The following is a 16276-nucleotide window of genomic DNA, read 5'->3' as shown; positions in this document are numbered from 1 at the left end:
TGTATTTTATTTAGAGACAGAGTCTCACTAAGTTGCTTGGTGCCTTGCTTTTGCTGAGATTGGCCCCCAAGTCACTGGGATTACAGGCGTGCAACACCATCACCAGTAACAATGCCCAGCTCTAAACAGAAATTACCTGTAAAAGAATCATTTATTTTAAAAAGGACAACTGACAAAACTCACTCTAAAATTTACAACAAAAAATAAGACATAAGAACAGAAAACAGACTAAATCCATATTCCAAGAAATGGCAGAATGAGGCACTAAAACATTGTGGAGCAAGTTTTTTTTTTTTTTTTTTTCTGGAGGGGGAGGGGGACCAGGGATTGAATTCAGGGGCACTCAACCACTAAGCCACAACCCCAGTCCTATTTTTTGTATTTTATTTAGAGACAGGGTCTCACTGAGTTGTTTAGTGCCTCACTTTTTGCTGAGGCTGGATTTGAACTTGCAATCCTCCTGAGCTGCTGGGATTACAGGTGTGTACCACTGTGCCCAAAGGAGCAAGTTTCTTTTTTTCCCTCCCTGGTACTGGGGATTGAGCCCAGGGCTGCTCTACCACTGAGCTACAACCCCAGTCCTTTTTTTTTTTTTCTTCCTAATCTTATAAGACAGAGTCTCACTAAGTTGCTTAGGGCCTTGCTAAATTGCTGAGGCTGGCCTGGAATCTGAAATCCTCCTATCTCAGCCTCCTGAGTTGCTGGGATTATAGGAGTAGCCACCAGGAGTATGCTACCATGCTCGGGGTACAAGTCTCTTTCTTTCTTTTTTTTTTTTTCTTTTAATATTTTTATTAGTTGTTGATGGACCTTTATTTTACTTATTTATGTGTGGTGCTGAGAATTGAACCCAGTGCCTCACACATGCTAGGCAAGTGCTCTACCACTGAGTCAGAACCCCAGCCCTTCTTAAACACTCTGCATCCCAAGGCAACAATGGAGCCTCCAGGATGGTGTCTGGGGAGAATCCCATGAGCCCACATAAATAAAGCAATGGGTATAACCCTAGCTTATGTTAAATGTTTAGAAATGCAAACACATGAGGTCAACACAGTCCCTCCAATATTGAATGAATGGAATGGTGGCATTCAAAAGTCTGAGAACACTTGAATAGTTAAGGAGCTAAGAGGACAGGAAGATCTAAACAATCTTAGTGAAAAAACAAATAGGACTCATCCCAAGACAGAAAGCAATGCAAATTTAAGGGAGGGAGGTTTCGAAGTCCTGTAATGGGAAATGGAACACCTCACCCTCAAATGTACAGCAGCCACACTGAAGTCAACCAAGCATACAATCCTCGCAAGTGGACAGTCCATGTAGAACTCAAACAGTCCAACCAAGAAACCCAGCCTGCTAGAGCAGCCTTGTCTGCCGAAACACAGTTGCCATTTCCTTCCCCAACTAGCCGTTCTTCACTGGCCCAACCTCTGAATATGCTCTTGTTCAGCAGCATGACTCTCACATCCAAGTTCCTCCTGGCAGATGAACTTCCAGAATTTGCTTTTTAGTAGTAAAGGAAAGTTTTCTATCCACCTTTCACACAACCCAGTTTTAGATGGCTTAAACTCGCACAGGCACTGGGTCACATGCAAGCAGCCCACTTTCTATACTCCGGAGAGTAAAGTCAAATTATTTAACTTGGGGACGAAGGCTTGACCTTGTTTATAACTTTTTAGGGGAATTCATCTGGTTCCATTCGACATACATTCAACCAAGACAAAGTTTTGCTATCTTCCTCTAAAAAGAGTTCTTGGCCAAGGAATCATGAAATTTCTTATTTAGACACCACTTCTCATGAGGGCTGGAGCAGTAGCTGAGCAGTAGAGCACTCACCTAGCACATGCGAGGCCCTGGGTTCGACCCTCAGCACCACATAAAAAAAGAAATAAAATAAAGGTATTGTGTCCAATTACAACCAAAAACTAAATATTACAAAAAAAGAATTTCTCATTAAGAGCTGCAAAATACAATTATTAACTTCCAGTCACCTGTGGGTTCCTTGTGGGCAACATCTCAGTACCTGGGTTTCCAAGGACCCAGCAGGGGCGGGGGTACCTAGCCTGGGCTGGCACTCGCAGTAGTCCAGGCGCATGAGGCCTCTGTGGCGGCCATTCACACCCTTTTTGTCAGTTTCTTTAACACAAAGGATAGAAAATTTCCCAGGAACCTCCTTCAGCAACCTAACCACTTAAAACGCTGATGGAGTCATTTTGTCTTTAGTCACAAACTCATTCTCCGTGTTTCAAGGGCTTCCAAATTGGCCCAAGCGTGACGGTGCGCGGATCAAGACAAATGTGGCTCTCCCAGGAACACAGCCCTCCTGTGTTGCATATTGGCTTCGGTTACTGCGACTGCTCCTGTCCCGTGCTGCAGCAGGGCCTGCCTGGAATCCCAAGGAAACCTAAGCCCTGGTGTCTGTTAGGAAAATGAGGAGGGCAATAATCCAAGCCACTTGCAGTGGTCATTTAGCCAAGTGACACTAATGTCTGGGCCCAGCTCCCTTGGGTCAGGCCACAGCAGGGATGTGTTAGCAGTTATCTCCATCCACTCTGGGCCTCAAGAAGTCTCCAGTTACTTCTAATGAATGAAAATCCCTTTCATTTAGGAGTTCAAAGCCAGGTCTTGTGCCTCTACATTCACCAGGATGATAGAGCTGCTGCAGACTGGGGGACAGGAGAGTGTAGCACACCCCCATCCTCTGGGGCCCACTCTAAACGGAATACCTGTATTCATTCCTTCCATTCCCTCCCACCAAAGAATAATGATGCCAGCTTCTGTGTAGGAACACCAGCCACCATGCCCACCACACAAGGGCAGGGGCCTGAAAACTTTCAAGGACTGATGAGTAAACAGTTAGCTATGCAAGCTATAGCGTGGTCTTTGTCCCAACTACTCAACTCTGCCATCTGCCACTGAAGACACAAATGAGTATAGTCGTGTGACCACAAACTTCGCCTACAAAAACGGCTGTGGGAAAGACCTACCGGTATCCTAAATGCAGTGGCTTCAAACTTTCTGACCCTGACTCAAGTCTCCTCCTCTACATTCCTCTCAAGTTTCAGAAAACTACTAACTACATTATGCTTTTTCCATCCTCTTCAGTTGCTTTGTTTTTCAAATGCAGAGACGAATCAATAAATGGACTTCATATCCCAATGATGACTTACCCTGCAGGTCTAGGACAGCAGAGTGAGTACAGAAGTGGAGTCAGGGTACAGGCTGCCAGATTCCAGTGGTGCCTCTAGCATACTAACTCCGTGAACCCAGAACAAGGGACATTAACTTTTCAGTTAATGCTGAGGTTAAATGAGCTAATACAAGAAGCAGTCAGCAGGACTCTAGAGGACAGCCTTTGACCTTCCCATCAACAATGCACAGGTGGAGGGGCTGGGGATGTGGCTCAAGCGGTAGGGCGCTCGCCTGGCATGCGTGCGGCCCAGGTTCGATCCTCAGCACCACATACAAACAAAAATGTTGTGTCCGCAGAAAACTAAAATAAATAAATAAACAAATGTTTAAAAAAATAAAAAGTAAACAATGCACAGGTGGAAGTGCTACTGTTGCCCCTTTGGGAAGACAAAGGAAATTGACTTAGGAGCTTAATAATGTAGGAGTCGAAGCCCATTTGCCAGCTGCCCATCACTCTCCACCAGCAGAGGGTCAACCCCATGTGGAAGGGGCCCTGTTGCATCAAGCTTGATGGCTGAGGAGGAAACGCTATCCAATCTGGCACGACTGGAACAAGGAAGCCAGGTACTTAGCTAACTGTTAAGCCAAGGGGTCTCCTGAGGAATCTGCCTGTGAGCTGGCCACTGAGCCTAACCTTATTAATTTTCAAGACACCTACTTTGCAGTTGGGGATTAGCAGGCTGCAGAAGCTGCAGCAGCAGGAGCTACAGTACCCTTCATGAATGCCAGAAACTGCAGAAGATATGACAGACAGAGAAGAAAGAAACTGGAGGCCTGGTAAAGGGAGGAACAATCTTAGCCTAGCCCTCCATGAAATTTTCAGGAAAGGGATCTTTGGCACACTCCAAAACATTTTAAAAAAGCAAAGGACAAGCTGGATGCTAAAAGAACAAAACCTTAGCTGACTTGGCCAAATTCCACAGGGATTGCAGGATCCTGGATTTAGGACAGACCTTGCTCTCAGAGACTCTAAGGGTAAAGGCTTGGCCTAAGGCGATGAGACTAGTTACCAGTGGTGCCAGGTTCTAGGTCCCTGGCTTCCCAGATCTCAGAGGCCTACCAGGGTACAACACTGACTCAGATTCCAGTCACAAAACATAAACACTAATGATACAGTGAGCACTGGATCAAGACACACCTAAGAAATGCCTTAAAATGGCTTCCATTTTCTTTCAACCCCGATCAGCAACTTGCAACTAAATAAGTGACAGGAACCCTGCAAGGTGAAAGATAAACTGACTTTCTTCAGAAACACAGATGTTAGTCTTACTTCTGTTTACACACCAGACTGTAAAAGTTCTATTTAGAATTTCCCCCTAGGAGGGAGTCACTGAATGTGGGTATTGTGTGGGTGTCTAGCAGTATCCATTTGACCACAATGACCCTGAGAAGTGAGCATTATGCTCAGGGCCCATGGCACACTGCCGGGGAGGGACCAGGCCTGAATGGTTTTATCTGACTCCAAAGCCCACATTCTTCCTTCACATCCTGTCACCACCTCCAATGTTCAAAAAGATGTCACCACTTGCTTGAAAACAGGGAGCTGAGTCACCAATTCACCCAGATGCAACATGGCAAAAAAATTACCAGACAGACCCTCTATTCAGAGCCTTTTTGGCCAGAGAAATAAATCACACTCCTAATAAATATCCTCTTTATGCTTAAAAAAAAAAAAAAAATTCTAGCACCAATAAGCCAGGTTTTCATTTTTGCCAACTGATTAAGAATCACCCCATGTGGCTGGTTTGTGGCTCAGCGGTAGTGTTTGCCTAGCATGTGCGAGGCCCTGGATTCGATCTTCAGCACCATATTAAAAAATTAATTAATTAATTAAAGGTATTAAAAAAAAAAAAAAGAATCACCCCAGACGGTGATGTACTAGTAACCTATTTTAAAACTGTCCACCTCATCCCACATCACTACTAAAAACAAAATAAGCTCTGCACAATGTCATCAAGACTTCATCTACATTACTACCAAAAGCAAAAGCACTCCCTAGAGAAGACTAGGCCAAGAAATTTGGAAAGCCAAATTCACAAAGTCTGATTCTCCTGGAACAATCTCATTTTTTTTGGGGGGGGGGCCACAATATCTTTATTTTATTTATTTTTATGTGGTGCTGAGGATGGAACCCAGTGCCCCACACATGGGAGGCAAGTGCTCTGCCACTGAGCTATAACCCCAGACCCAACAATCTCATTTTTATCTTAACTCATCCCAGTGAACTTTATGTGCCATTCAAACTGGCAGCTTTTCCATTCTATTAGGTTTTAATTATGAAACTGGCCTCAAACCATTCATTCAGACAGAATTCACTCCACCAATAAGCAGACTGCTGCTACAGGTCCTTAGGTTGACTTAATAAATACCAATTGCCAGAAAGCTCTGGAACCTTCCCTTTTTCTCCTATTGCATCAACAGCTATGCTGCCAAGCTACAGGTTAAATGCCTTGCTCAACCAGACTATTTCAATTCTCTCTTGCTGTCACTCAAACTCCCAAAAGCAGGTCAGAACCAGTTGCTATGGCACTAGAAGATAGCATCCAAAGGGACCAAAATTAGGTTGTCTGAATAAGGTTTGACTTAAAGCTATCCAGAGACTTGGAAACAGTATCATTAAGCAATTTTAGCCATAGAAGTATTATTGTAACTGGATCTGGCCTACATGGAGAGATGTTTCTAAGGACTCAATAGTCACAAAAAATATAACAAAAGTGAACAACTTCAAGCAACCCTGAGACAGCCATTCTTTGCCATCAGGGTAGGTAAGAGATCTTAGATCCTAAGGAGCAGAGGTAGAGGCATTATCAAGTGATGAATTGCTAACGAGGAGCAACATGAAATTGTTATATGTTCAACTGCAAGAAAATAAACAGACTCAAGAGTCAAATGTTCACCTCTGACATGTGACGCACTCCAGGAAAGCCACAGGTGCAAAACAACTTTCCTTTGGGATCAGCCTTCCTGACTAAGGCAAAACCACAATAGTGGCTTTCTAAAATAACTAGCTCTATGTAAAGAAAATTCTGGCTTGTCAAGAATCAAAAACGTAAACCTTCAGAGCAAATCGAAACCCTACAGGAAGAGAGGACAGATTGGGAATTGGAAAGCCCTTCTGGGGACTCCTTTTCTTTGGAAAAGCAAACTGGAAAGGAATAAAAAAGGGGTTTGAGGTACAGAATCTTCATATTTTCATGATCACAAATTAGTTTGTTTCCACTGGGATTTTGGTTTGCTTTCAAATTAAATCTCTCACCCAGAGAAAACAAAAGAATTCAAAGTTACAAATGTTTAAGAATTGCTGTTAAATCAGGGATTCTGAGTGACACCCTTCTTTTTCTTTTGCAACATCCATTAATTTCATCATTTTCACTAATACTGGTACATCAGTTTGGGGGAGTTAAAAAAAAAAAAAAAGGTAGTACTGTGACATTTCAAAAACAAGGATTACCAAAATGCAGTTTGACTTAATAACTGGGGCTTCTTGGACTGGATGAATGAGATTCCTTTGAGGGGGGAAAAAAACAAAACAATAAATCACTGTGATATGTCTGAGAGCTTCTTAAATGTTTTTCAAATTCAGCTAATGACTGCTAAAACTTTCACTTACAAAATGAAATTCTTATTTCCTTATAAAAGCAAATCTAAGTAAGCATTCCTCCATAATTTAGTAATTCTAAAACTTGGGTCCTCAGTTAACATCCAGTTTCTTAGCCCTGCAGGAAGAACTTTACAAAGCATGGGAAACTTCGAGCAATTTCCTTTTGGCTGACACAGTGCACTGGATAGTGTGTTCGATTCGTGCTTCAGACGTTTTTTTCAGGACACTGTACATTTTAGAGTCTTCTTCCTCCCATAACTGACTTTATACACCTAAGACCACCACTGCGCGGGGGGTTAAGTTGGCAACATATTACCAGGAAGAATAAAACAAGTGGCCTGCAAAATGCAGTTTACGTGTTTCCTCAACTAAATATGAGTGAACACTGTTTCTCCTAAGAATGGAAAAAAGGAAACTGAGTCTCTTGGAGGGGATTAGGTGATAGGCTGTGTGTTAGAAAGATTTCTCTAGCAAAATGTCAGGGACCAAAAGTGGGCCAAGGGAAGATGGAACTTCAACGTGTTTTGTCTTTTAACAGAAAAACTTATGCTTGTAAAACACATCAGAAGTACAGTGTTTGGTTCTGCAAGTCATTTTTGTTGTTTTTTTCCTTGTAAGTGTAGGATGGGGAACTGGGGGCTGGAGGTGTTCTCTCCAACATGACTGGGCGTGTAACACGTTTGCATCAACTTTTCACGGTCAGACATGTGCTTTCTGAACAAAGAGCAGTGGAGACAGGCAGAGACTGGGGCTTGACACAGTTTACAGATTTTGTGCTTAAACAGTACTTTACAAATGACTTGCTCAATTTAAACGTCCATCACCATAAGAGACATTGGAGTAAAACAAGGAAATTGGATCTACTTGAACCACAACCTTTTTTTTTTTTTTTTTGAGGGGGGGAGACTTTAACTTGAATTCAAATATCATAAACCAAATTCAGTAAGCTTGTCTCCTACACATGGACTTGAAGTATCCACTTTCCTCAAGGATGAAGGCTGGAGACAAAACAATGGGCTGATATGGAAAGAGAGATGCCAAGGGTCTGAAAACTTACATAGATTTTTGTCATGTTACAGTAATACTTTTTTTTTTTTTGAGAAAACTGTGTACGTCAATTTTTAAAAATTAAACATTGAAAGGATGTGCAAGTCTAAAAGGGCTCAACAGGGTTAGAATCCTGATTTGAACATATAAATTCATTCTCTCAAGCATCACTTTGGTCTAAAGGTGAGAAGGCAGGCAGGAAAGGGACAAAAAGAGGGAGATAATTGAATTACTCAATAAAAGAGGCTACTTACCATCCCAACCCATTGTAAGACATACACTTCTGACATAAGAGAACTCCTTAGAGGTCGAATAAAGCGTGTAAGCACCTTTGAGTAATGCACCTGCCCCTGGAGAGGGGGCCCCGGAAGCCCAACATGGGCTTAGCCAACAGACCTTTGCTAATCTGTTTATTTCCTTGAACTGGAGTCGGGCTGCGAAGGGCTGCGATTCCCAGGACGATACATTTAATTAGAACAAAACAGAAAAAAAATTTTTTTGTAAAAGCTCACCAAACTGCTGCACTTGTGTCTCTGAATGTGGGTGGCATTTCTTTTAAAAGGCAAAGTATGGTCTGTGAAGGAGAAAGGGAAAAAGGGGAGGTGGGAGTGGGGAGAAGGGGCCGTGGAGCCTGGCAAAGAAGCCCTGGCTGAGACACCGGTCTAAGAGAGGGTCTGCGCGGCTCCGAGACCAAGCTGTGTCCGGGCAGCCATCTGTCCAGCGCATTCTCTTTCCCTCCCCACCCCCACTCCCTCCAAGACTCGCTTTCCTGCCGGCTGAAACCCACCTTCCATTTTCAAACACACTATCCAGCCACTTCTCCCCTTCCCCACCAGGAATGGGTGAGAGCGAAGCCTGCACCCCAAAGCCTCGAGCTCGAGCGGGGGAAACGGGCCCCCATCTCGCCGAGAAAGGCGCGGGGCTGGCCCCATTATCATCGCTAGAGAAGGGCGTGGGGGGGTCCCATTTCGCACTCAATAAAGGGCAGGGGGCATCCCCTTCCACCCCCTGCCAAAGCACTAAGAAACCTCTATTTCTCTCCCGGAAGAGATGGCGCCCCATTTTACTCGGAAAGAGGATGAAAAGAAAGTGGGGGAACAACTTCCTCTCCCCTCCCTGGCAAAAAAACGAACCTCACCTCCCAAAATAAGACTGAGAATCCTCCCCCAGGTCACCTACCTACGAAGAGCGAGGACCCCCCCCCAAGGAGAAATATGGGGAAGTTGCTTTTCCCAAGAGGGGCTTTTGTCAAAAGGCTGGATGCACCCCCTAATCTGTCTTCTGGGAAGTAGCTAAAAAACACCTCCCGCCAAAAAAAAAAAAATTACAAGGTGCAAAACAGGCCCCGTCCAAATGACCCCCCATTAGGATGGAGACAAGACTGCACGAACCCCCACTTTCTGCCTCCTAAGAAAGCTCGGGTACCTATCAAGTACAGCAAGGCACACCTCCCTCAGGAGAAAGGATACTGCCAGGGGCTGGGAGACCCCCAACTCCAAACACCTAAAGGGGGGCTGTTGCTCAAGAGCCCCCAAAAAAGGGACGGGAGCCCCTCCCCCATCCCCTTTCCCGAAGCCAGGCGACGGGCAGGCGGGCCGCTGGCTGCCAGCTCCCGGCGCTGGGGCAGCCAGGACCCCGGTGGGCCTCCGCAGCGCCCCCCGGCGCCCCCTCCCCAGGGCGGGCGCGGGGGGCCCGGGGGGCGCCTCCTCACCTTCCCCTCAGCATGGCGCCCAAAAAAGACAGAGCGAGAGCGAGGGAGAGCGGGCGAGCGCCGCGAGGGGGGGGAAACGCATGAGGCCGGGAGAGAAAGCAAGCGAGAAAGAGCGAGCGAGCGAGAGACACCCACCGACCCCGCCCTTCCTCCTCCTCCTCCTCCTCCTCCGCGGCCCGGCCCAACATGGCGGCCGCCCCCCTTCCTCCTCCTCCTCTTCCTCCCCCCGGGGACGCTGCCCCGGCCCGGCCGGGGGCCTGACCTGTCGTCAGGGAGCGGGAGGCGGTGGTGGAGGAGGTGCGGGGTGGCCGGGCGGGCATCGGGGGAACACGGAGGAGACGAAGGCGTTGATGGCGGCGGTGGCGATGGCGGCGGCGGCGACTCTGATGGCGGCGGCGGGGGGGTCCCGGGCGCGGCCTCCATAGTTCCTTTGGGGGGGAGGGGATGTTAATGCACGAAAAAGGACTGCTTGGGCGTGGCGGGAGGGGCACACTTCAGCTCTATGGGCTCCTGATGGGAATTAGGTATATATTTTTTCGGTTTCGGAATCACCTCTGCGCCGACCTCCGCGTAGGCCGCGCGGCCTAGGCCCGGGCGTCCGCCCGCCGCCTGCTTTCTCTGCAGCCCGCCCTGCGGTAACTCGCTCACGGGCGCGGGGCCCTCATCGGGGCGAGAGCCCCCACACACACACGCCTGCGGGCCCGGGGGCGGGAGACCCGGGAGACACGGACACTGGTGGGTGTTGGGTGTAATTAGCGCAGGCCGCGCGCAATGGAGCAAGCGAGGGGGAAGGGGAGAAGAGGAGAGCGAGCGAGGTGAGGTTAAAAAAAGGGGGGGATTTTAGGGAGAGAGGGAACGGGCCGCGGAGACCGGCCGACTGTCTGCCTGCCCGCCCTAGGTTCCCCGGCTTCCCGGCCCCCGCCGCAGTCAGGAATTCACACAAAATGGCGATACTGCCGGGACGAGCCCAGAGACTGAGGCGGGAGGAAGGGCGAGGAGGGAGGGGGAACTGAGAGGCGGAGGCCCAGGCCGCGTCACGCGGAGTAGGGGGCAGAGACTGCTTGCCCGAAGGCCGCCGGAAAGAGTCGAAGGGAAAGGGCGAGGCCGAGGGGAGGCGGAAAAAGCCGAAAGCACATGAGAAAGAAACAGGGGGCCGTGATGAGCCAGAAAAAGCCGAAAGTAGTCTCTGCTACCAAAGCACGTGAAATCGAGGCGAGACGGAAAGAGCCGAATGTGAGGATGGCGGTGGGACTTGAGAGAAAACGGGGAACCGGAAACTGCCGAACAGGATCGAGGCTCGGGAAGTGCCAGGAACTGAGAGAATCCGGAAAGGGCCGAAGACAGTGTAAGGATAGGCGATGGGAGACGGAAACAGCCGAAAGAGACGGAGCCGGGTAATGGGGTTAAGAGAATTGACAGGAGTAGGACTGGAGAGGAGATTAATTGAGAGTAAATGATTTTGAGGAACTCGTCCCGGAGCAAGCGGGAAGAATCGAAAATTGTTAGATTAAAGGAAGGCATGAAGAGTCGAAAGTTTTTAGGTGAGAAAATTGAAGGAAAAAAAAAAATAACCGAAAGCTGGAGGCCTGTCCCTGGAGTCGGAGGTTTCCGGAGAAAGGGCGGGTGCAAAGCCGGCCCGGAGATGACGTCACTGGCTAACTCGATCGATGACGTCATCCTTGGGTGGGGACGATGCCTGGAAGTGCCTTCAAAATTGAAACCTTGAACTAGTAGATAAGCCATGTATAAACACAATCTTTGATCTTCCCAACCATCGTAAGGAGAACTGCTATTATCCCCATTTTGTAGATGAAACCTAAATTGGCTCAATGTCATAAGAACACAGCAAGTCGGGGCTAGATTCCGTTGCCTCCTGCAAAAGTGTTCAGTCCTATTTCCATACAGGGATTTTCGTTCAGTATCTATCAGCTCTTTCTACAGTGTCAGCCGCTGTGCTGGGCAATGGTTTCTTTATAGAACTTAGTAACTAACCGATAATGTCCCAGGGGAAGGAACTGGTCACCAAATAATAAAGGGAGTGGCATCAGGGAACCCTCAGGATGACTGGAACATGAAAGAGTGGAGAAGGTTTCAGGCCAAGAAAACTGCTTATTCCAGGCCTTGAGGAGGTAAGGATCAACTTCCAGGAACAGAGAGAAAACCCTTGTGGCATGATTGATAAGTATGAAGACAGAGGTGCCATGTGACTCCCTGGTATATAGATCCTGATATAAAAGAAAGAAAATTCCCAAATCTGTTCTGGGTCTCAAGCTTTTGGGAGCTGTAATTTACAACCTCCTTCAGGGATAAAAGTAGAATTCTTGATAAAATGCTTAAACTTGTAAGGGATGATACTTGTTCTAAGAAACTGATGGCCCACCACCCGATGGCTGACAGCCAGCCAGTCTTCTGCATCCAGTCCCTAATCTAATGATGTTTATCTTTATTCCCTACTCCTATAAAATGTCCTTACAAGAGCAAATCTTTTAATTGAAGTACAAGGTACAAAGGAACCTTTTCCTTGAATGCAAGATTGTAATGAAATTTGCCACCTGCTCATAACTAAGTTCTCCCAAAAAGTCTGTTAAAATGCCAAGAACTAATAGTGCAGGGTTGTGGGAGTGAAAAGAAAGAATACAGGGCCAGGGATGTAGCTCATTATTAGCGTGCTTGCCTGGCACATGAGAGGCCTTGGATTCAATGCCCAGTACAGAGAGAGGGGGGAAAAAAAAAAGGAGGAGGAGGATACTGCAACGGGTCATTATGTGTTATTGGGAAAGGTGCCATTCTTCCCTCTAGGTGCCTCGATTTATAGATGCCCTGTATTCTACTTATGGATAATACAACACCAGTTGAAAACATACACCATATCTGAGAGGACAACACCTGTATTTCAAGGTATAGTATCCAGCTAGGTCATCATGGAAGTTCAACAGACCATTCCACACCTTTCCAGGGCTATCTTCTTTTAGGTAATGGGAAATGCGAATAGGTCAGCAAATCTTATGATTGACCAAAATGCTTGATCCCAAAAAGACCATTTCCTGGGGCTGGAGATGTGGCTCAAATGGTAGCACGCTCACCTGGCATGCGTGGGGCACTGGGTTCGATCCTCAGCACCATATAAAAATAAAATAGATATTGTGTCCACCTCAAACTAAAAAAATATTTTTAAAAAGACCATTTCCTGGGACAAGTTCTATGTTCTGCACCTGCCAGAGTTAAGTGCCCATAACACTTTTTTTAAAAATATTTTTTTTGTTATAGATGGACGCAATATCTTTATTTTGTTTATTTATTTTTGTGTGGTGCTGAGTATTGAACCCAGTGCCTCACATGTGCGAGGCGGGTGCTCTGCCACTGAGCCCCAGCCCTAGCCCCATAACACTTTTATAATGACAATTTGGAGAAAGAAACCATAATTGTTACAGGGCACAGTGGTGCACTCCTGTAATCCCAGCAGATTAAGAGACTGAGGCAGGAAGATCTTGAGTTCAAAGCTAGCCTCTGCAACTTAGTGAGGCCCTAAGCAACTTAGCAAGATCCTTTCTCAAAATAAGAAATAAAAAGGTGGGCTGGGGTTGTAGCCATGAGAGGTCCTGGGTTCCATCCTTAGCACCACATATAAACAAATAAAATAAAGGTTTTATGTCCATCTACAATTAAAAAATTGAAAAAAAGAAATAAAAAGGTCTAGGAATGTGGCTCAGTGATTAAGTGCCCCTGGGTTCAATCCCAAATACCAAAAAGAAGAAGAAATCATAATTCTTTTCTTTTTTTCAACAGTGCTTGGGGGCTGGGGATGTGGCTCAAGCGGTAGCGCGCTCGCCTGGCATACGTGCAGCCTGGGTTCGATCCTCAGCACCACATGCCAACAAAGATGTTGTGTCCGCCGAGAACTAGAAAATAAATAAATAAATATTAAAGATTCTCTCTCTCTCTCTCTCTCTCTCTCCCTCCTCTCTCACTCTTTCTAAAAAAAAAAAAAAAAACAGTGCTTGGGATTGAACATAAAGCCTCACACATGCTAGGCAAGTACTTCTATCACTGAGCCACATCCCAAGCCCCTCATCAATTGTTTATATTGAATTTACATTGACTATGGAGCCAGCTGGGTCCAGAAGTACACACCTGTAATCCCAACTACTCCTATAATCCCAGCTACTGGGGAAACTCAGGTAGGAGGATTGCAAGTTCTAGTTCAGCCTGGGTAACAGAATAAAAACCTGTCTCAAAATAAAATTTGAAAAGGACTGGGGATATAGCTCAATGGTGGAGCACTTGCTTAGCATGTGGCAACATATTTTTTTTAATGCAAGGGGTTTTTTTCCTTTTTTTAATGTTTAGTTGTAGATGAACACAACACCTTTATTTTACTTATTTATGTGGGCTGAGAATCAAATCCAGTGCCCCATGCATGTGAGGCAAGCACTCTACCACTGAGCCACAACCCCAGCCCGTGCTTCAGAATATTGTGGCATACAGTAATAATCAGCTCATGCTCATTTCTGTCTAATATTCCTCAATGTAGGGCTAGGGTGGATCTCTGTGTTAGAGCATGTGCTTAGCATGTGTGAGGCTTTGAGTTTAATCCTCAGCACCAAAACTGAACAAACAAAACCCAATGTGAGTAAATCAGATATTAATGATGATGCAAATCAACTGAAACGCTCCTACATTGCTTGTGGGACTGTACCACTTTGGAAATTGGGTTAGTAGGTATTGCCATACTATACTTCAATAGTTCCACCCAAAAGAATACACATAAGAGGCTGAGGAGGAGTGCAAGTTCAAAGCCAGCCTCAGCAACTTAGCAAGGACCTAAGCAACTTAGGGAGACCCTGTTTCAAAATAAAAATAATTTTAAAAGGGCTAGGGATGTGGCATGGTGATTAATGTGCCCCTGGGTCAAAAAAAATTTTTGAAAGAGTCCCAGAAAACTTCCAAGTGTCCATCCATAGAATAGATGAATGTGTTGTAGTGTATTTACTATCTTCATTTGCTATATATTTTTTGAGAACTGGATCTGCTGGGTATGAGACCCAAAAGGCAAAATCATTTGCACAATATCCCAGAACAACTAGAGAACCTCCTTCTGCCCAGGGGCCCACCAGCTTTATAGCTCTTTGCTGATAAGTAAGGTCTCTCAACCATGATCCAAGTTGCCTCCAAAACTCCAGGAGCCAAAGGTAGATCGATCTCTTTCTCTCTCTCTCTCTCCCTCCCTCCCTCCCTCCCTCTCTCTCTCTCTTTCTCTTTCTCTCTGAGTGTGTGTGTGTGTGTGTATGTGTGTGTGTAGACAGGAAGGGGATATCAAATTTCAGCAACTTTCCGTTTAGGAAAAACAAAAATTCCAACATACCTATTCCCCTATACTTCCAAAATGTCTCTGAGGCAACACTTCTCTGCATATATTTTTTTAAATTTTTGTGATAGAATTTTCTCAAATTCCTGTAAGTCTAACTAATATTTTTATGATATATGTCTTCCTACTCTTGGTACATTATTCTGATGAATGGCTTTTCTTTCTAGTTCCAGGGATAGCCTTAGAGTGGGTTCTTTGCACTGTAGATAAAAAGATCTTTAGCCAGCTGGGTATAGAGCAAGCGCCTGTGATCCTACAGACTTGGGAGCCTGTGGCAGGAGAATGGCAAATTGGAGATCAGCCTGAGCCACTTAGTGAGAACCTGTCTCAAAATATAATTTAAAAGTGTGAGGAAAGGGAGGCAAGAGTTGGGAGGAAAGGACTGGGTAAGTAGTTCAGTGGTATAGCACTTACTAGAAGGCTTGAGGCTTGGGTTCAATCCTCAGTGCAAAAAGAAAGGAAGGAAGCTCTTTACAGAGAAGATATCCAACACAGTGTAGAAGAAACACCACCATCAACTCAGGAGTCACCTGCAGAAGAAAGGAAACCACTGGTCAAAAGAGAGACATTATATCCTTTTGGACCCTAATGACAACCAACCAATAGTTATTTCCCTTTCTTCCTTGAGAATCCAATCCTGGATTTATTGGGGTATCTAGTCTGGGAGAGAAATTATTGGTCTACCTGGTTCTCAAGGGGATGATGTCGCCCCCTCGAGGACATATTGAGAATTATTGAGGGAAATTAATGAGCCCTTTTAGGTAGTCAACTGATTGTCAAGGGAAAGTATTGCTCCCTTGGGAGCATTTTGGAAATTTGCCCTTTTGGGGGGCATTAGTGATAATGATAAGGATTTGTTTCCAGGGATGGTTAGAGTTCCGCAGTGTAACAATGAATGTTCACCTAGTGAACAAAGCCCATAAAATAATAGGACTGGTGCTTGTCAAAGTGGGGCATGCCTGAGATCCCAGCAAATCAGGAGGCTGAGACAGGAGGATAAGTTCAAAGCCAGCCTCAGCAATTTAGAGAGGCCCTAAGCGACTAGGCAAGACCCTGTCTCAAAATTAAAAAAAAAAAAAAAAAAAAACTAAAAAGGGCTGGGGATGTGGCTCAGGATTTGAGCACCCCTGAATTCAATCCCTGGTACTACTACTACTACTAATAATAATAATAAATTAATATGTTACATTGAAATCTTTTTTTGTTTTTTGAAGTGCTGGGAATCCCAGGGCCTCACACCACTTGTTCCTAACAAAGTCATGATAGATTCTTGGCATTTTATGAGATATACATATCATCACTTGGGAAATGAAATATCGGATTGTACACTTTGGGCTAATTTTAAATCATGCAAATTTCATCT

The 16276-nt window shown here is 45.5% G+C and overlaps 1 protein-coding gene and 1 long non-coding RNA gene across 9 annotated transcripts in view; one reads left to right on the top strand and one right to left on the bottom strand.

Moving 5' to 3' along the window:
* Zc3h4 (zinc finger CCCH-type containing 4) overlaps nucleotides 1–11194 on the bottom strand; it is a 41270-nt gene extending 30076 nt beyond the window's left edge. The window contains exons 1-2 of one of the 7 annotated variants that reach the window (XM_078031802.1): nucleotides 11121–11194; nucleotides 9811–9976 (exon numbers count right to left, since the gene is read on the bottom strand). In XM_078031802.1, coding sequence (XP_077887928.1) covers nucleotides 9811–9971 — 161 coding nt within the window. In that variant the 5' untranslated portion in view covers nucleotides 9972–9976; nucleotides 11121–11194. The other 6 variants (XM_078031801.1, XM_078031807.1, XM_078031804.1 and 3 more) reach the window with 6 other exon arrangements.
* Nucleotides 10656–13479, top strand: LOC144370751 (uncharacterized). 2 transcript variants are annotated; one of them, XR_013430681.1, is made up of 4 exons: nucleotides 10656–11089; nucleotides 11555–11677; nucleotides 12348–12446; nucleotides 13335–13479. It is a non-coding gene; the product is annotated as an uncharacterized LOC144370751 (long non-coding RNA). The 2 variants fall into 2 exon arrangements; XR_013430682.1 differs by lacking the exon at nucleotides 11555–11677.
* The last annotated feature ends 2797 nt before the right edge of the window (nucleotides 13480–16276 follow it).

This window comes from Ictidomys tridecemlineatus, chromosome 15 (assembly GCF_052094955.1).
Source record: "Ictidomys tridecemlineatus isolate mIctTri1 chromosome 15, mIctTri1.hap1, whole genome shotgun sequence".
Lineage (NCBI taxonomy): Eukaryota > Metazoa > Chordata > Mammalia > Rodentia > Sciuridae > Ictidomys > Ictidomys tridecemlineatus.
This window is presented reverse-complemented; position numbering and strand designations above follow the sequence as displayed.